We start from the raw sequence: 21,499 nt of genomic DNA, 5'->3' as shown, positions 1-21,499 counted from the left end.
GGGACGGGTGAAAGGACCAAGAGAGTTGGTCACAAGGAAGGAGGGCCCTTCTTCTTCGGCATGAAGTTGTTGATTTGCAATAGTAGAGGTGCTGGGAAGCCTTATTCCCCAACCGCATTCAGAAGGTTAGTGCAGTTGAATGACCCGGATATGTGCATCCTCTTGGAGACTAGATTGTCAGGGTGGAGTCTTCAATGCGCCAGGCCACGATTTCCTCCATCCTGAGGTTTCTACGCAATTGAATCTCGAGGCCTGTCTGGGGGTATAGTAGCGGTGTGGAAGATGTGCTTTGCTAATTTTGACATCTTCCATAGATGTATGTAATCAACAAGTAATTATGGTAATTTTCGAAGATAATGGTATTTTTTGGTTTCTATCTATGGTCTATACTAGCACATATTATAGAGAGCGCCGAGAGCTTTAGAGCGAGATATCTTGTATGGTGCAGCAGGGTACCCCTACTGTGGTGGCGAGTGATTTCAATTGTATTGATGGGCCGCGGAAGAAGCATGGAGGCAGGGCATTTTCAGCCAAAGCCGAGGCCAGAGAGTTTCAAGATTTTATTACAACAAATAGTATGGTGGACTTGGGGTTCACCAGGCCGAGGTTCCCTTGGTGCAACAACTGCCAAGGCCGAGCAAGGGTTTGAGAGAGGATTAACAGGGCATTTGCCACGGTAGGGTGGACTAGCATTTTTTGGACTACCATGTGCGTCACCTGCCCCGCACTGGATCATACTACTACCCGATCCTCATCGATACGTTGTCCTCCTTGCCTTATCGATGCCTCTTTAATCTAAGGTCTTGGGACATAGTCAAGGAGGTTTGGCGCATGGTGGTGAAATCAGGTGACCTGCAAGCTTGAGTTACTCAAGCGTCGACTCCGGAGATGGAATAGAGTGGAGGTAGATGACATCTTCGGGAGACTGGAAGAATTTTAAGGAGCGATTGCCTCTCTCCAATCCAAGGAGCAGGAGGAAGGCCTATCGCCGAAGGATCTGTCAGAGCCAAGATTGCAATCATTTTTGCACCACTCTCTTGTTCCAACAAGAGACCTTATAGCGGTAAAAGTTCAGAATGAAATGAATTTTGGAGGAAGACCGAAACACTACTTTCTTCCATCAGTGATTCGGAGGCAAAGGAATAAGATCCAGAGCATCTAGGACACCGGTGGACGGTTGATAGAGGAGGCAGGGTCTAGCCAGAGCGGAGGTTTTGGGGGCTGAGCTGGGTGCCGAGCTAAAGACAGCCTAGAAAAGCATCTCTTATGGAGCGAACTAAATTCAGCTGGAGGAGGACTCGGCAGCTGGATTCAGCTGGGGGAGGACTCGGCAGCTGGAAACATTCCGTGTTACCCAAAAAAAGAACCAAAGAAAAGAAAATTGCTTGATGCACTTCATGCCATTGTCACATTAATATGATGGCAGGAGATAAATAATCATAAATGGGAAAAAAAGAGATATCAGAGTAAAAGACTCTTGAAGCAGAAGAAACAAACACTGCCCAAAGAACCATCCAGTCCGTCTTCCCCCAAAAGATCTTAACTTGAAATTCTCGCCCTCCAATCAAGTCCTCGAGAGCAGATCTAGTTGCTAGAGGATACAACTCCACATGTCGTTACTCTATCTATTTATCCATAAACATATCCAAAACAAGGTGTCAAGCACTTATATTACAATTTGAATGTTCATTTTGAGTCCTATCAAGTCTTGCTACCATATGAAAATGAAGCATTTCTGACGAAATACCATAAGCCAAGGATGAATTGCCAGGGAAACACCATCAGGCCGATTCCCCATGTTTTACCGCATGATGGTGATCCGAGGTTGGGACCCGTTCTCTATTATGTCACCTCCACCTTGAGTACTCCTGACGTGGGAGTGGAAATCAGCAGACAAGAAGCTGAGGTGATCCTGCTGTTCTAACATTCCTCCGCTGGTGGAAACTCTTGCGACATCAGAGCTGGTAGGAGCAGCAGATGAACCAATGGGACCATTTTCAGAGTCGAGATTAGAGGCTGAGAGAATCCCCAAACCTCTGCTAATAGAAGGCGAAGGCGGGGGCGGCGGGGGCTGTTGCTGCTGCTTTGTATTTAGGAAGCGGCCGCCGGATCCCCTTGCTCTTTTCATTGCATGAAGATGCCGAGACTCGTGAAGGTATGGCTGGAAAAAGAAATAGAAGAGCAGTTGGAAAAATTAAAGCATTTTGGACCACCATACGAAAATCTCAAGTCCCTCAATTATATCTGAAACAGGAAAACAAGTAGAAACTACAATGCAATGTTTGGACTCATGGAGGGTGGTCTTGGCCAAATTCTTGACGAATCAAATTATAGAAACTTTACATTCGCAAGCATTGCATAGAAGATTCTTTTAGGCACACCATTGACCACAAAAAGAGAAGACCAAGCTAATATAAAAATGTTTATAATTTTATACCTTTCGAACTTTGATGAGCTTATTTTGAGCCTCCAACTTTGCACGCAGCTGCCTCCTTCGGAGTATTGCACGGTATTGTTTTGCATTGACGTAGATGGGTTCCTCTGCAGCAGGTTCAAGAGGCAGTGGAACACGAGAACAAGGGGCCATTCCCACCATTTGAGGATGAATCTGATTTAAGTACAAAATCACAGCATACCAAGATCAGTAGAGATGGGATGATATAGAAAACTTCTTTCTTCCCTCATAGAGGAGGCATGACTGAACTCCTATGATTAAAAAAGAGTAACAGTGTGAGTTCGTGCCTGAATAATATAAATCTAAGTTTCTGGAGCTTCTTGTGCCATTCCCTCATCAAAATGACAAGAATTGCAGGATCCGGCACAAACATAGTGGTTGCATCAAACTAAAAGAGGACAAAGTGTTGACAGAAAGAACTACTGTGCTCTGAATGATATACGCATTCGCTAAAGATTTTAAGTCCAATGAAACATACTTGGGCAAAAGGATGATCGACTGCAATGAACTTTTGGACCCACCTTTCTCTATTTACTGATCTGAATTAACTTCAATGACCAACAAAAAAAAAGAAACTAATATATGTCTACTTTGGATAGAATATAAATGTTAGGATAATTGACAAAAAAAAATAGTACGCAACTAGCCTGTAAATAACAGTCATGGCAACAAAATAATAATGCCATCCCATCCTTGGCTCATGTTTCAACCTGTGCATTGTAGCATGTTCATATTGGCATAACTTAAAAGCCACCCATGAGTAATGTTGTTTATGTTTCCCCTGTGACATAAATATAGGTTTAATTAGCGTTGATCTAATTGCCTCACAAGAATTCATGTGGCACACAATCAGGCTTTCTGTTTAAGTCTTCCTTATCAATGAAGAATAAATGTCTCTTAATGACTTCTGTGTATTTATTCTATACAATACCTTCGGTTGTAGACTAGCATTTTCTAGTAATGATGGAAAGATAAAATAACCCAGAAAACCATTAAGAATGCCCTGACCAAAACAACATAAACCTAAGAATAGAATACCAAAAATAAAACATGGCTGTGCACGAATCTGGGAAACAAACCATCATTGCAATAGAAAGCCATGTCCTTAGAAACATAAGGTATCTTCAAATTTGCTTTGCTACTATCATCCAACTTTTTCTTTAGCCCTATCCTCCACATTTCAGGAGATCTGTTTCCAACAAGTCGACATCCATCGCTCAAAAAGTTTTGAGCCTATGAAAGGCGTAAAGCAATGGGTATGCATAATAAAGAGTTTGATCTCGCCTGGAGAAAGGCCAAGTTGCCATATTCTGTTAATAAAAAGGAAAAAAAAAAAGGAAGAACATGTTCAACAGTACATACTATAGCAGGTGACCCATATGCAGCCAGCACACCGCCAAAGCTTGGATCAGCATAGGTGTAAGGGACACAAGCCTGCCACAGAAACACCACAAGAACCATCAAGCATATGCATCAACATAAAAAAATGTGGTTACAGGGGTCTAGAGCAATCAAGACCACCGGAAAAAAATTCAAGAATATGGCATCAACTTACAAAAGACTGGCCATAATCAAGTCTTGGAGATACAAAGGCAGCTTCTGGAGTCCCTAGGAATAAAACTGAGTTCACCTGACCCTCAACCTGCTTTCCACATCTCTTATCATTACCTAAGTAAAAGAACAACCCCGCATCAGATGTTTTACATCTGGTGGCACAATGGCATATCTCACTACATCAAGAAAAACGAAAGTCTAAGATAATGTTTCCAAAGAATACATTTCACACTAGCGACCACCTTTATATATGCATACAAGGTCAAAACAATAACTTGGAATACTATTAATAATGACTGCCTGACTGCCAGATTACTGTCAATAAAGTGGCAGCAAAACTTCATTTTATCATGAGAACACTTAAGCATATTCTGTACCATTGATCATCTCTGAGAATGCACTAAGCATTTAGTCAGGATTTGGTTTCTACATTATATAAAAGTTTTATCCCATCAGGTTACAAAATTGCAATATATAGTTGACAAAACCAAAAGTGAGAAAAAACTAAGAATGAATAAAAAAAGAAAGATAATAAAGTACTTGTTTCCATTTAAATGCCACACTTTGGAGTTGGGATTTTTTTTCAGCTGTCTTTGGGTCAAGATGTTTAATTCATGTTTAGTTTCTGACGCTTTCAAGCTGAAACAAGTTGAAATGAAATAATAATAAATTTATTGAAATATTCATTTGAATTATGATGATACAGCATTGTACATATCATAATGTTCGACTGTGTGGTTTGCAAACCTGTGTACAAAGCATAATCACGGTGACTGGTCCTTTTACATATAGTAGCAATCAACGGAACCTTCTGTAAGATAACTACAAGTTCCCAGTCCATATGCACTACAATGCGTGTAACTCTTTATCACAGCCACCAGAATGCAAAGGATCACATAAAATGAACACCGAAGCAAGTAACACTGAGCATGTGGCAGAAAAGGCATACACATCATCGACAAAAATGCCAAACTTCTCAACATAAAACTTCACATGCCAAACACAATCTAAATAGCAAAAATAGGAAGTAGTCATGTTCATAAATGACTGCCTTTGTATTTGACTGCTATTGACATTTGTTGGAAACCAAAAACAACAAATTTTTTTTATCATGTAATGTAATTCTAAAGGAAGTACATAATAAGATGAGCAAGTGAAACTAGCAATGGTAAAGAAATAACTATAGTAAAACTGAGCTTCACCATTGCTAAGGACTTCACACCAACATAATATGCCCGATCTAATGAGAAGATAGGAAAGTACAACATCCATAGTTAAAGTCACAGGTTCATAATTTAACAAAAGTACAAATCATATTTAACAGAATAGACATGTAAAAATTGATATAGACCATACCAGCTTGTGCTGAAATACTTTGCTCATGAAGGTTGCCTTCACTTGTTCCAGACACTTCTTGGTGTGATTGACCGGTTGACTGAGTCGAGGATGAGTCCTGGTCAGGCATTTGACCACCCAGTTGCTTCATCTGATTATCAGGTTGTGCCAGGGAACCCATATTCATGTAGAAGTTATTGAAATATGTTGATTGTGGAAAGCGCGAGCCACTTTGATTCAACAAGGATGGACAATTATCAACACAATTTGATGTTGAACGGACTGAAGTCACTGAACTATGCTCTGAATCTTTGTTGCTGAAGTATTGGGTGTCAAAAGCATTTACATTATCAAGAGGCATCTCTCAGTTCCGCAGAGATTGCAAGTCCTCAAAGATGTTGCATTCTTCTTGCTTTTACTGCAATATTTCTATAATAAAGCACCAAGTTAATTAAATAATAATGCAGTTTAACGAACACGAAAAACCTGCAATCCAGAATTTAAATCATCCTAAACCACCATCACAAAGAACTTTATATATACATAAAGTACATCTGTACATACATACATACATATATACATATATGCACAATCAAATGAATTTTTATCAACAAGATGATATTAATGTTGGACAGCTGAAATAAACATATTAAACCATCCATCAAAAGATATAGAAGTACATTAGTAAGTATGTTTAATGTAAGAAAATGGATAGTAAAGAACTTTTGAATTTGAAAGTTAAAATTGAACAAGTACACACAAAAAAAAAAAATTTAATATGGAGAGAAAACATAGAACTAAATAGTAGTGATCAAAAATAAGAAAAGGAAACATGTTGCAGGCATTAGGTGTGTGTCACATCAATTGGCCAATACAGTCCAATAGAGAACTGGTACAAGCAATATATATTTTTTTTAATTATTTTACGCGTAAGAACAACTATTATATTCTTTATGGTTCCAAGCGGTATATTTGTGGCTTTGATATTGAGCCTCTTGATTTATTACTTGGAAATCACATAGAAAAAAATAATTATATACACTACTCATCTGCATTATGTGCGAAAATGAAGTCAGTTCTTTATTCCAAATTCATCTTGAAGCAACATCTTCCGTTCATCTTTTGTTGAGAAACAAGTTTATTGCCGTGCAGTTCAGTAAAAATGCAAAGAAAAGACATAAAGAGGAGAAAAAAAAAATGAGGATATGAAGTAGGAGGGGAACATGTTGCTTTAATACCAGTGCTCGGCAACACATTCTACAAGAAAAATCAATTACTAGGTTAACATATATAGGCACAACATATTTGTTTCTTTAAATCTTAAAGTGGAGGGTGAGTCTTAGCTAAATGGTAAGGTTGCTCCATTCCATTGTGACCTAAAGATCACAGGTTCGAAACACGGAAACAACATCTCTGCATATGGGGGTAAGGTTGCATATATTTGACTCTCCCCAGACCTCGCAATGATGGGAGCCTCATGAACTAGGCCACCCTTTTTTCCCCAAATCTTAAGGTGGCCCTTTGATGAGCAGTGCAACTTACCATCCAACATCTAGAAACAAAGAGAACTTCTCATCCCAATTTATGTTATTGGAAAAATTGGCAAATTCATTTTAAATTAGAGATAAGGTTTCAAATAACTCAAAATAAAATATCTAATAAATGTAAACAAAGGCTCCCCATCCTTATGCTATGGTTGGAAAAAAAAGGAAGGATAGAAAAATATCCTTTACCACCACCAAACCCCTTCATCTCCAAGTTTACAAGAACTGCTAGAATTTAGTTCTAATGACCCAATAAGTTGTCCATGCCTAACAAATTCTCCAGAACTTTAGAACGTTTTATACTCCCACTTATAGCACTCCACCTTTTTCTAGATTCTCGCGTGACATTCTACAATAATCTCGAGCAAAATATAATTGGGTAACCACACCCAAACCTAATCCCCTAGTCACTATTAGTGTGTGTGAACAAAAAGTGTAATTAACTCACAGCATACTCTATATAACTATGCAATTATCTCCTTGTAGTCCTCAAACATGTTCCATATCCTACTTATAGCACTCCAGTCTTTTGTATCTTATCCTAGGACATTCAACAAGACTTTTGGGTCCCTAAATTATTAAAGTGTTTGTTTATCTCGTAGCATACCCTACCTATGAGAGTGCTCTCCATCCAAGAGGTCCTGTAAACATTATGCGAACTCTTGGCAACCTTTCTTTCCAAGATGCCATAGCTAAATTGGCTCTATTACTTGGTGTTTACATGCAAATCTTGTAGGCTTTACCACAGAACCATGCAGGATTAAAGAAAGAAATAGAAACTGTATGGTAAAGAGACCCACTATATTTTCTAGAAAGAGGCAAGCGCGGAAAGCTCCGTCATTTTATAATCCACAATAAACCACAGGGCATGTAGTTTGCGTAAGCATGATGCTTGTCCTGTTGTCATAAATAAAATGACTCTTGATTTTGAGAGGGAATGAACAAATCATGATTTTGAGATAAGCTTCTGAATCTCCACAATCAATAGAAAGATATGAGTAAACCTAGGTTGTCTTAGCATTGATGTTCAGAATCAAAACACTTGAACAATTATGCGAATACAACCACTACAGCTCCATTATGCTACCATTTTAACAAATACAGGGACACAAAAATGATGTTCCCTCAACAAGCCTCAGTTTTTCTCTGCACCAGTTGTCAGAAGTTTTATGATTCTGTTTGTTTAATCTCCTGCAAAGAACCAATATGCATTCAATTTAGTCTGCTCTTGGTACCCTAGAGCTAAACAGCAAGCTATACTGGTGAAGCTACAATAATGCATATAAAGGATGAAAGAAGATTAACCCATACCAGCACCGACTTATCGATTCATATAGCAACATTTATCTCCATTAATGGCTACAACTGTGCCACAGCATAGAGCTGCACATGGTTGAGGAAGATCGTACGGTCCCATATAAATATGCAAGAAAAAGTTTCCACACCAGCACCAGGGTTATTTTTTCATATGACTTATCACTTCATATACCTTCATTTACCTCCACTAAGGGCTACAACTGTTCCACAGCAAAGAAATATCAGCTTATATAGATATACACTTCTCCATGCAGTATGCTAGTCTGCCAAATTAGATATAAATGCCTCTTAAATTGACTGTAGGTCACATTACAGACCTCCATTCTGTGATTTGCTTCCAATCACAAGAGATTATCAATTTTCCTATTCCCACCTCTCTATTATTCTAGAGAATTTATGAAAATTCGAGAACCCTTTCTTGTGACAAAGTCATGAGAATCCTAAAACATCAGGTTTGCCGTCGTGGACACATCACTAGTTCATTTTCTGGAATACTCAATCAACAAATGCCAGAATCCTTGGTCGTTGAGAATAGCAGGTAAAGCATGCAAATGCAAATTAGAATGATTATAAAATCCAAAGCACTTTCTTTCACACTATATAGAAAATTTCAATGAAGAAGATAATTTATGTCCTTTCTAGGCTTCAGCATTCCGAACCACAGAAACGTTAAGGCCCTCGGCATATTTCATCACAAGCATATAGAAATGTCCAAAAGAATCCAAAAATTTGTGGAAAAAAAAAAACTTCCACCTAGTTTCTGCCACCAGCCCAACATGCTCACGTACCCCCTTACCATCCAAGGGTTTATTTGTTCAAAGAAGGGAGAAAATGGCCTTGACCATTGACAAACAAAATGGCTGCCAACACACACTCTACGATTTCAGGTACTTCAATAAAAAAAGCAAAAAATGGCAATCCAGCATGACCAATTGAGAGAGCCTTCAAGAATCTAAAGGCCCCAAATGCAAAATCATCACTCCACCAATGAACAACAGCGAAAATAACAACAAAAATGTGCATAACATGAAAAAGTTACAAACTGTCGACAAGCCAAAAGCAATTCCAACCCAAACAGCATTCAAAGCCTCATGAAAACTAGATTAACATGGGGAAAAAAGAAAAAGGATTACCTGTAAAACAGAAGGCAAACTATTAATAATACTAGAGAGAGATCATCAAGACGAAGAGATCAAGGAAAAAATCCAACACAACAAACAGAACCGAAATGACAGACTACAAGTCAGAAGAAGGAATCAACAACACAATACCCATCACACACGCATAATCCGCCAGCAAGAAACATAAAATAAAGACACATAAACCCTTTTGCTTTTCACCAGCAAACACAAAACTCACTCTCGGAAACATCCCAGGACGAAGAAACGGAAACCAAAAGGGACGCAAAAAATGCTCACGGCGAATCACAAAGCAGAGGCGAGAAGCAAAAGGCTAAAGCAGAGGCGGCAGCCAGAGAAGGGCAGAATGGTAAATAAAGGAGGGATTTTGGGGGAAGGGGGAAGACCTTTTGGAGGGGGACATGTCCCCTTTCTCGAATCCCTTCGCTCCTCCTGCCTCCTCCCTCCCTCTCCTCCTCCTCCTCCTCCCATCCTTGTCCCCCCTCTCTTCTATTGGATTTTATAAGATAAAAACAAACACATAAAGCTTTCATTAAAATATACTACGCCACCTCTCTCGTGTATGATTTTTTTTATTAGTTGAAACTGGCTAAAATATTGGTATCTCTCCACTTCCAACACCAGGAGCCGCCCCTCCCCTTCTTTCTCTTTCCTCTGTTATCTAATAAATTATTAGCGTTTGATTCAATCATCTCCTTCCCTAAACGCCCTTCAGCTTGGGTGCTATTATCTAAAACGACATAGAAGACACCTAGTCACTGCTCCCAGCTGCCACTTGTTACTTGCAGAGCTCAGTTGATGACTCACGCCCACTGTTCTGAGTAAGAGAATCAGAGACCCAAGCTGGAAAGCCCACAAAGAACCCCACACAGATGTGATAATAATTTGTAAATAAAAAAAAAATCATCTAGACTTGTTTTATGTGCAATTTGTAAAATAAAAGTTAGACCAAACTTGATACACATTACATACTTACAATAGGCAGCTATAAGATTAGCGAAAAAGCCATATTATGAAGCATGCCTTCAGAAGAATTTTGGAGCACGTGTCGGTGGTACTAGAGCGTATTTTGTATTATTATTATTCTGAGCATATTCATAGCTAAATATAGTGGGATGCCGGTGGATATAAAAATAAAAAAAAGAAAAAAGGCATGCCTTTATTATTAGACCTCCATCTAACATTTGAGCCATGCTAGTTACACTTGCTTTTTTACGTAGTGACGATGGGAGTAAAAAATATTGTATTCATTTTTCTATTTTTGTGACATTTTTTTTGATTTAGATAGTAGTACTCATACGAGCAGCTGTATAAAAAAAGGTTTTATAATTGATAACATGTAAATATGTAATATTGGCTCCATTTCAGTAAAAGCGTCACAAGCTGGTGGTTGCAGTGGTCCAATCTACGAAGGCAAGTTTTTTTTTTTTTTAACATAGTGGTGTTCTCTTTTACATACCGGACATTCAACGCAACAACTGTAGAAAGATGGCGAGGATGGTAATATTGCAGAAGAGCATGGATTTTCGAAATGGTCTCGGTGAGCGTGGAAACAGGGCTGCAGGCTCCTCAGTTGTTTGGTAGGGTCCTGTCGCCGTAGACCGTGGTCAAGCGACTTGACCCATCGAAAGAAAAGGGTAGTCCTCGTGTAGGTCCAAAATGTGCTCCTGAAAAGACTCTAATGCCCTGCTGCTTTTAGTTAATACTTTTCGTGAATTGAGGCCATTTTTGTCACTGAACTATTTGAGATGTTCCTTAAATGAAAGGTATATTTTTAGTCAAACGCGTTACTGTTCTGAAAAAAGAAAAAAAAATTGTCGTTTTCTTAGCTGTATATCTTTAGTATCAACCCATAAAGTCTAGCACAGCCATCCATAAACTTCTACCTTGGTATAGATGTACAGGATTTCATGTCGCTGATGTTGAAAGATAGAATTTTTCCCCTTTTAGACGAATAATATAGTCGAATTTTGAAAAAAAAGAAAAGTTTCCTTCCATAGACCATAATTGATTTTTTGCAAGAAAAGATCTGATTTTTTTTTTTTTTTTTGCAGTCCTATCCACGTTTAATCTCTTCTGGACCAAATTGTTTTTGAAGAAAATGAAAGCCATACAATATATATATATATATATATATATATATATATATATATATAAACAGTTGAAACGATTTATTTATCTTTCTGCCATGATGTCTGATTGATTTCAAATCTGCCCATAAAAAGACAAGATAGTGAAATAAAAAAGCTTTTGACTAAGAAAGAAACTTCTAGCCTTTTGTTTTTTCCTAAATTAGGATGTACAATGAAAATACATAAACTCTTGTATTATAGGCAAGACCAGACACCTTTCACTTTCTAAAATAATCCTCACTTATTTCATCCATCAAGAAATATAAAACGTTTCTATACAGAATTAAATATATACTTAAATCCACATTAACTTCATAAAAGAATTTTGACCAAATCTTAAATAACCTAATAAGAATTTCTTAAATGGCTCAAATAAATATGATTATGTAGGCTACTTTAGAAAAATTATCTTTATGAAATTAAATATTTTTCGACAGTTTTTGCCTATAATTAACAACATATTTTTCCAATATCATATCCAAAATGCATATGGTGCTCTAAATTAAGATGAATTTTGATACGATGCATGAGGCTGACGAGGAAAGGAGCAGCATTGTCGCCAAAAAAGTTGCTATGAGGCTTATGGGAGATGAAGGCATCCCTGATGCTAGCAAAAGACGGTATAGGTGGGATTAAGAATGCGGCATGGGAGATGAGGCAAGTGTGATGGGCACAAAGGAGAGAGGCGACAACATTCATAAGGTATTGAAGTGGTGAGGGTAAGGGTAGGGGTAGGGAGGAGAGGTATTCTTGTAGCTTAGGGAAGGCAAATATTGATGGAGAGAAGAAAAGGGAGGGAGTGGTGAGCAAGGGTATGGCATAGAAGGGGTAACAAAGGTGCAGTGGACTAGGTAGGAAAAGAAGAAAACATCGAAATTATGGTGAATCTTGGAGGACATACCACCTGCATTGATACATGCATGCGGATTCACATATATTTTATCTGCAATGAAAGATATCTTTAATGGACAGCACATGGATACAATGGTAAATGTATGCTTTTTATTTCACACACTATACACTTGTAAGTGATCGACATAAACATCCGTTTTTGGGATGATACACACGTTATCCATTTTGATACACTCATAATATTTGTTGATACATATTTTATATGCTATAGGCTTAGGGCATCTAATATATATGTACTTAGTATCCAGTACATATAATATGCTACTTGATACGTGCTTAAATTTTTGGCTGCACTAAGTTTGATCCTCGGTGCACGCTTACTTTTTACTCGATGCATGTATTCCTTGTTCTGATACACAATATGTTTACCATCTGGTGTTTGAGTGACATTTAACTGGTATACATGTGATATACACATATGTGGATACTTATCTTATATAGTCGATGATACATTACATCCTTAGATTTCTCGCAATATCGAATGTCAAAGGCTAGACCAAAAACTCATTCAAAATCTAGACATACTTCCTTCGCAAGGCTAACAACCACCTCCATATCTTCTTTTCTTATTCGACCTATAGCCACATATGCCTCCTCACTGACATAGCTACCCCTTCGCCAACTACAACATTCACTGCACCTTTGTCATGGATAGGATTGAAAAATATATATAATGCAGCGATGCAAATTAGCTTGACAAAGAGTCATCTTTCTTCCATCTTTTCTAATTTCTATAATTAGTGTGTTATAACTAAGCCTTGCCTTGAGAAAAAGAAGACGGAAATAAAACAAAAATGTCTTTTTCCCTCTTGCTTTTTATATATTATTACCTTCTTGCATGTAATCTATTTCTCTACAACCATTCTAATTTTCACTTTTCGCCGCTTTCCCTTCAGCTCCATCCTACCACAAATGCATTTAAAATATTACATCACATTTTTTTAAAAAAAAATATTTATGTTGAATGAAGTCCTTGAATGTACATCAGCCTAGTGTTTGATATCAATTCAGGTTACATGATGACTAGCTACACTCCTATCTTTGCTTCCTTCCCTTTGCTCCAATGGTGCCACAAAACTTTATGTGCATAATAATTGAAAGGTGTAATTACACTAATTACAAAAAGCAAGATCAAAGGAAATTAAACAAATACTACCTCTTAATTTGCTAATAATTTTTTTCTAAAAAAGGTGGACATATGATATTTAATGCTTATAATCATCATTGACTTTTTGAAGAGCTAGCCCACTTCCAAGTTAACTTGCATAAAATGAGGAGTAATATATGAAGTACCTCTAAAATCTAGCCAAAGCCGCCGTTAGGTAAGGTCATGCCCGCTTTTCCTCCTCATAGCCATCAAAACATATGGACGAAGCTATCAATAACGGTAACCATATCCTAATGATATTTAAAAATTATGATGCATGTCTTCATGCTAAAAATGAATGCAAAAGTTGTAGCATTCAAATATGGTCGTTAAAAGGATGGGTGATGGGCGGAAGTTTTGGGTATTCTGGAACAGTTCACTGGCCAAGAGCATGTTCCAAGAGACAATTGAAATCGTTCGTTATATTAGTATGGTTTTAGGTTTCATAGTATACCATGCTCAGTAATACCTGGCCCAGCTTTTCTATGTAGTCACTGGCTTCTTGTCTCTTGGAAGGTTTGGATGGGCATGGGTGACCAAGCTCAATGGGGACTTTTTTTTTTTTTGGTAATAGTTGTGGGAGTACTAACTTGAGCTGGATTGGCACTGGTGAGATGTGACTTGTGAACGATGATAGCCTTCAAAATAGACCTCCAAGAACCATGGCCTGGTGATGCAGCGTGCTCCCAGGGACCCATTGTAGGACAATGGTGATGTATATGGCCACGCTTTTGGCCAACTTCTTTGTAAAGTGGTAGCCAGCAAATATCATACCGGGTATTACATGTATTTCGAGAGAAAAACAATGCAGCAGACTAAATTACTTTCTTTGTTGCTTGGCACTCCGGAAAGATCATCTGAACATCCGTAGGAGACACACCCCCTCCCTTATACTTTTTATTTTTTTCTTGGTTTGGTAGGATGTACTCACGTTAGAGCTATGTGAATTGCCGTTTTCAAAAAAAAAAAAAAAATATCATATGAGCCTGACTTGCTACGAACCCTTTTGTGCTGCACAATAGGGGTAGAGATATTTGAACCATTTCATTTGATTCGACTCATTAGTTAAGTTATCAACTTAAGAAAATAATCAAATTTAAAACTATGTTTTTGATCTATTTAAAAAACAGGTCATATTTGAATTGATAAATTCTGGACCTATGTTACATCCGACTCAACTCGTATTTGTCCGATCAGACTCAATTGCCATCCCTACTGCAATGCTCGGAACTTTGGGAGGTTTTTCTTCTATAACAATGCTATAAAGACTTTTGAGCTTCTCAGCCAATCTACTAGGGTTCCATGCGAGTTTTATTTTCTTGTGATTTTATACTTTTCTACCATACTTCTTCTTTGATCTAATTGCTCGTGATTATCTCTAATCCTTTCCATGGTCATGAGCTATTCATGGAAAATAAAATATGGATGCATGGATGCTGTTGCTGGAAATTGGACCCGGGGGCAATCTTCGGTCGAGGGAGAGGGAGCTGCGGGTCACCACGGCGGGGCGGCGACCAGTCGGCGGGCGGCGTCCTCCGTTTGGGGTGGCCGGAGAGAGGGAGCAGGGGGTCCTCACGGCGGGGCGGCGATCCGTCAGCGGGCGGCGTCCACCGTCTGGGGTGCCTGCAGGCAAGCCGGTGGCCGGGTTTTCCGGCGCCGGCCCTCCGATGCTCAAGTCAGGGAGGGGGCAAAGTGTGTAGAGAGGAGATAAACAGTGTTTGTAGGGCACGGAATTTCCCAACCCCCTCCTGAGAAGCCAAGGCTCCCTTTTATAGGTGGGGGTCGGTTTACCTGTGATGTAACAGGGCGAGGCCATAGTACGGCTCGGTATGTGGCTCAAGTCGGCGCACGGTCAGGCGAATCATTGTGCTGATGTCGGCGGTGAGGGCGTCGTACGACCCGAACCAGTACGCTACCAGGCGAATCATTGCATTGGTGTCGGAGGTATGGCCGAGATCAGAGACTTATCATGGTTGACCAGACTCTGCTGGGCTAACTTGCCGTGGAGAGCTGAGAGTCCGTAGATGACAGGAGCCATACGCATTAAATGTGGAGTAAGCCGGAGATCCGCATTAATTGCAGAGTAGGCCGGAGATCCGCATTAATTGTGGAGTAAGCCGGAGATCCGCATTGATTGTTGAGTGAACTGGAGGTTTACAGTAGCCATGCGCAATAAATGCTGAAGCAGCGGCAGGATATGGTCCTTAGTTGGACCTCGGAGGAGTACGGCCGTAGTAGGTGGCTGACAAGGGTAGACCTTGAGCATCAGGATTTTCCTAGGTCGGAGGTCTCGAGGTCGGATGTCTTGAGGTCGGACGTTCCGAGGTCGGACGCCGACTTTGGCTGTTCAGGGTCGGCGATTGTGCGGCTTCTTGGGGGCATTCGTGTCACTTGGGGGAAAAAATCTTATTCCCCCAACACTACCCCCCGACTTCCGAGTTCGAGCGGCTTGCGGGCTCGGACGTGGGAAGTAAAGTCTATCATTAAAGTTGGGGGGCGAATCTCGTCCGCGCCCTCGTGTTTCTCGGAGTTTTTATGGCAAGACCTGCGCCCTTGGGCGTTTCGAGGTTGCTTTATTCAGCGAACTTATGGTGGAGCTCGTATCCTTACGTTTCTCGGAGCGGATGTAACGGGGGTGGCGTCTCTTGGATCGCCAAGATCGCTTCGTGCGGCGGACCCATGATGAGGGTCCTCGGGCTCAACGAGGCGGCGCCTCGATCTCGTAATCGAGACTCCCCGCTTATCAATGAGTGTGCCGTTACGGGGTTCAAAACGGACACGCGGCATGACCTAGGGTCGGACGCTTCCGATCTCGTATTACTGGATCATGGATCCGGCGAGGTGGAGGCTACATCGGGGCTCCACGTGCCCCAGGGCCTTATTAAATGAGGGGAGCGGAGGTGCCGTCCGCTCGTTCTTCAAGGCGATTCGATTCTGCGGACCCATCAATGCTCCCCGGGCTGAGATCCTGATGGAAATCGAGGGTCGGGACTTCTTCCGACCCCCGCCTCCTATGCGAGACACGGGAATTCCCCGTAATCCTAGGAAGTACTGTCGCTTCCACCGAGACCGTGGGCACGACACGGAGGACTGCTTCCAGCTCCGGGACGAGATAGAAGCGCTCATCCGTCGGGGAGTACTCAACCGGTTCGTGAGGAACCGACGTGAGGAAAGGAGGCCGGCGGAGAACACCATACCGTCCGAAAATCCGAGGTCTTCTCCAACTGGCTTCCGACCCTCGGGGCATCCCGACCTTACCCTCGGGGCGCGCTGAGCTCAGACCCACGCTCGCCAGGGCGTCCTCCCGTAGGAGCTCGGTCAGGTCGTAGCCCTTCCCGAGGGCTCGGAGAGAGTCCAGGGTCCTCTGCTCCCTCCCCGAGGGCTCGGAGAGCTTGTTGAGGGCCTTCAACCAAGGATGTCCCCACCTCGGATTGAACCCCCACGGCGCCTCGGACGCGAGGAAGAAAAATTTCTCCTTCCACTTATGTATAGAGGAAGGGGCCCCGTGAAAGAGCGACATACCGCCTCGGAAGGCAAAGTATAGCCACTCCGCGTCCGCCGGGTTCTTCTTTAATAAGAAACACCGACGGAAGACGCTCACGATAATCGGGATCCCATGCCCGAGACACAGGGAGAGGAACCCGATGATGGTTCTCCACGAGTTCGGAGCGAGCTGTGCTGGGGATCTGAAGATACTCGAGCGTTGTTCCCTTGGGAAGCTCGCTCATGCGGGAGGTTGCCAATTTGGACAGCTGGTCTGCCCTGAGGTTTTCCGCTCTGGGAAAACCTCCGCACGTTTCGAGGTTGCTTTATTCAGCGAACTTATGGTGGAGCTCGTATCCTTACGTTTCTCGGAGCGGATGTAACGGGGGTGGCGTCTCTTGGATCGCCAAGATCGCTTCGTGCGGCAGACCCATGATGAGGGTCCTCGGGCTCAACAAGGCGGCGCCTCGATCCCGTAATCGAGACTCCCCGCTTATCAATGAGTGTGCCGTTACGGGGTTGACCAGACTCTGCTGGGCTAACTTGCCGTGGAGAGCTGAGAGTCCGTAGATGACAGGAGCCATACGCATTAAATGTGGAGTAAGCCGGAGATCCGCATTAATTGCAGAGTAGGCCGGAGATCCGCATTAATTGTGGAGTAAGCCGGAGATCCGCATTGATTGTTGAGTGAACTGGAGGTTTACAGTAGCCATGCGCAATAAATGCTGAAGCAGCGGCAGGATATGGTCCTTAGTTGGACCTCGGAGGAGTACGGCCGTAGTAGGTGGCTGACAAGGGTAGACCTTGAGCATCAGAATTTTCCTAGGTTGGAGGTCTCGAGGTCGGATGTCTTGAGGTCGGGCGTTCCGAGGTCGGACGCCGACTTTGGCTGTTCAGGGTCGGCGATTGTGCGGCTTCTTGGGGGCATTCGTGTCACTTGGGAAAAAAATCTTATTCCCCCAACACTACCCCCCGACTTCCGAGTTCGAGCGGCTTGCGGGCTCGGACGTGGGAAGTAAAGTCTATCATTAAAGTTGGGGGGTAGTGTTGGGTGTGTAGTTATCATACCTCCCTGGGTGCGTCCGAGGCCGTAGCGGGGACCTCGGTCGGGGAGGTGTCCTCTGCTGAGGTCGCCCCTGCTGACGGGGCGGGCTCCTCAGTCGGGGGAGATTCTTCTCATGGCGGAGGGATCGGCTCCTCTGTCGGCCGCGCTCCTCGCGGCGCTTCTTCTGCTTCTTCGAGGCGGGCTCAATTGCTCCCCGCCTAGAGGCGACTGCCTCCTCGGCCTTGGCATACTTCCGGGCCCGGGCCAACATCTCAGTGAAGTCGGCCGGAAAGCTCTTCTCGATGGAGAAGAGGAATCGGTAGGAGCGAACCCCAGTCTTCAGAGCCGACATGGCTATCGACTGGTCGAGCTCGCGGACCTCCCATGTGGCGGCGGTGAAGCGGTCCAGGTACTCTTTGAGGGACTTCCCCTCTTTCTGTTTGATGTCTAGGAGGGAGTCTGACGTCCGTCGCTGGCGCCGGCTGGCAGCAAAATTGGTGGCGAACTGCCTGCCGAGCTGCTCAAAAGAGGATACCGTGTTCGGCTTCAGTCCAGAAAACCAAAGCCGAGCGGTCCCTCGGAGGGTTGCTGGGAAGGCTTTGCAAAGTATGGCCTCCGAGGACCCTTGTAGGGCCATGAGGGCCCGATAGCTCTCCAAGTGGTCGAGGGGGTCGGTAATTCCGCTGTAGGGCTCCACCTGAGGCATTTTGAACCTTGCGGGAACCGGCTCATCCTCGATCTGGCAGGAGAAGGGGGACTTGGTAGTGAACTCAAAGTCTCCCTCCTGCCTCGCCTTCTTACTGTGGAGCGCTGCAATTTGGCGCTCCAAGTGCTCAACCTTTCTGTCGAGCTCCCCCACCCGCGGGATTGTCGCCGCGGTTTGCGCCGGCTCACGGCGGTCCGGGGCTGACTCAGCCTCAGAAGGCTGGAGTCTTCTGTTGAAATCTTCCCCCGGTAGCTCTCTCTGGGGGGAAGTCCGCTCTTCGTTGTTGGCTCTGGAGGAGCCATGTAAATTCTGGCCGGGGAGAACCGGGCCGTTGGGAGGAAATTCCGGCGGGACCTGGGCCCGCGGGGGAAGCGTTGGTAAAGCTTCCTCGCGTCGCAGGCCCTGAACGGCGGCGGCCAGGGCCTGGACTTGTTGTACTAAGGCATTGAACTGTTCCGGCTGGACCTGAGGAACTGGGTTAGCCGGAGTTGGAGAATTCTGGACGGAGCGTCTAGGACTTTGCGGGGGACGCCGGGAGACGTTGGAGGCTCCCTTACTTCTCAACTTCATGACTGCTACTCGGGCCCTTCCTCTAGCGCCAACTGTTGCTGGAAATTGGACCCGGGGGCAATCTTCGGTCGAGGGAGAGGGAGCTGCGGGTCACCACGGCGGGGCGGCGACCAGTCGGCGGGCGGCGTCCTCCGTTTGGGGTGGCCGGAGAGAGGGAGCAGGGGGTCCTCACGGCGGGGCGGCGATCCGTCAGCGGGCGGCGTCCACCGTCTGGGGTGCCTGCAGGCAAGCCGGTGGCCGGGTTTTCCGGCGCCGGCCCTCCGACGCTCAAGTCAGGGAGGGGGCAAAGTGTGTAGAGAGGAGATAAACAGTGTTTGTAGGGCACGGAATTTCCCCCAACCCCCTCCTGAGAAGCCAAGGCTCCCTTTTATAGGTGGGGGTCGGTTTACCTGTGATGTAACAGGGCGAGGCTATAGTACGGCTCGGCATGTGGCTCAAGTCGGCGCACGGTCAGGCGAATCATTGTGCTGATGTCGGCGGTGAGGGCGTCGTACGACCCGAACCAGTACGCTACCAGGCGAATCATTGCATTGGTGTCGGAGGTATGGCCGAGATCAGAGACTTATCATGGTTGACCAGACTCTGCTGGGCTAACTTGCCGTGGAGAGCTGAGAGTCCGTAGATGACAGGAGCCATACGCATTAAATGTGGAGTAAGCCGGAGATCCGCATTAATTGCAGAGTAGGCCGGAGATCCGCATTAATTGTGGAGTAAGCCGAAGATCCGCATTGATTGTTGAGTGAACTGGAGGTTTACAGTAGCCATGCGCAATAAATGCTGAAGCAGCGGCAGGATATGGTCCTTAGTTGGACCTCGGAGGAGTACGGCCGTAGTAGGTGGCTGACAAGGGTAGACCTTGAGCATCAGGATTTTCCTAGGTCGGAGGTCTCGAGGTCGGATGTCTTGAGGTCGGGCGTTCCGAGGTCGGACGCCGACTTTGGCTGTTCAGGGTCGGCGATTGTGCGGCTTCTTGGGGGCATTCGTGTCACTTGGGGGGAAAAATCTTATTCCCCCAACAGATGCTATTTATTATTTGATTAGAAATATTTTTTATTATTGCATTAATCAATGCGTTTTTTGGCAACATAATGGAAATTAACTTGTTTGGAGGTAAATCTCTCTTCCTATTCTTTTATGTAAGAACTCAATTTTGTTGAGTGTTTTTATTGCACATGGAAGTAGTTGGTAGGATGCTCAAGAAGTGCTTGGTTTTCATACATATTGAAAATATAATATTGCTTACGATTTTATGAAGAAAATTTGGATGAGTGACAATTACTTCTCTGACCACACTTGCTTAGATAGTATCATCCCTTGTCACTTAGACAACGATGCGAAGTTCGATTATTAGTAGCATTGTCCCTCACTTTGACCCTACTAATAAAACTTGGTTACGTAGGTGTTTACTAGGCTTCATCCTAGATGGGTTAGGGTAGGTATATGGTAATTGGTAGGATTCCCCTATCTTAGCAAGAACGAAGAAGAAAAGAAACTAAACCACCTGCAGCAACCAGCATAAGCCAATCTTTGTAACTTGTGACAATGGCTTGTGGTCCATGCTAACCACCTAAAATAACATCATGCCAACTTGTGGCTTGGTTTAGACTGAGAAACATTGTAATTAATTCTTTCTTTTCAATGCAATTATTAAGTTGATTGGTTAAATCATCATGTCATCATCATTTTCATCATCATTTCTCTCACCCCACATCCATCTGCGTGCCTGCATGCATGAGAAGAATTGTTAATTCTAGCTATACACATACCATCTCTCTAGTTGGAGATGGTACAATTGTAGGTAGACTCGCATTCATACATCCAATATGAGCCTAGACAAAAAAAATAAATAAAAAGTTCTCAGCATTTCAAGTCAGATCCAGTATTTTCCAAACAGCAAATACCAACTAAAACGTCTTTTAAAATCATTAAAAATGGGGGAAATATTTGAAAAATATTAAATAATTTAAAGTTATCTAATATGACTTGGAGAGATGAGATTGGATGCTTCTTGGTTTGACATTAAATTGGAGAGGTCTGGTCTCAAATTACTTGCTATTCTTATATTGCATCATACACATCGATGGTTAGGCGAGCTTGTATCCACCCATTCTGCAATGCATGTGAGGTGTGATTTTGAACCAGTTCTCTCAAGTTCGACCT

General features: G+C 43.0%; 1 protein-coding gene across 1 annotated transcript; it reads right to left on the bottom strand.

The window, feature by feature from the left end:
- Window positions 1–1,524: 1,524 nt before the first annotated feature.
- Window positions 1,525–9,977, bottom strand: LOC103705784 (nuclear transcription factor Y subunit A-3-like). The gene is made up of 6 exons (XM_008789639.3): window positions 9,731–9,977; window positions 5,366–5,773; window positions 4,011–4,123; window positions 3,818–3,889; window positions 2,438–2,608; window positions 1,525–2,161 (listed from the first exon to the last, which is right to left on the bottom strand). The coding sequence occupies exons 2-6, from the start codon at window positions 5,703–5,705 to the stop codon at window positions 1,802–1,804; spliced, it is 1,056 nt and encodes a 351-aa protein (XP_008787861.2). The 5' UTR covers window positions 5,706–5,773; window positions 9,731–9,977; the 3' UTR covers window positions 1,525–1,801.
- Window positions 9,978–21,499: the final 11,522 nt, after the last annotated feature.

This window comes from Phoenix dactylifera, chromosome 15, assembly GCF_009389715.1.
Source record: "Phoenix dactylifera cultivar Barhee BC4 chromosome 15, palm_55x_up_171113_PBpolish2nd_filt_p, whole genome shotgun sequence".
NCBI lineage: Eukaryota > Viridiplantae > Streptophyta > Magnoliopsida > Arecales > Arecaceae > Phoenix > Phoenix dactylifera.
This window is presented reverse-complemented; position numbering and strand designations above follow the sequence as displayed.

Bases quoted from the DNA above. Each gene is read 5' to 3' on its own strand.
- LOC103705784 (XM_008789639.3), bottom strand. From the start codon at position 5,705: ATGCCTCTTGATAATGTAAATGCTTTTGACACCCAATACTTCAGCAAC. The intron at 2,609-3,817 runs GTATGTACTGTT...TACTTAAATCAG, and splicing joins CATATGGGTCACCTGCTATA to ATTCATCCTCAAATGGTGGG. The intron at 2,162-2,437 runs GTATAAAATTAT...TTCTTTTTCCAG, and splicing joins AGCTCATCAAAGTTCGAAAG to CCATACCTTCACGAGTCTCG.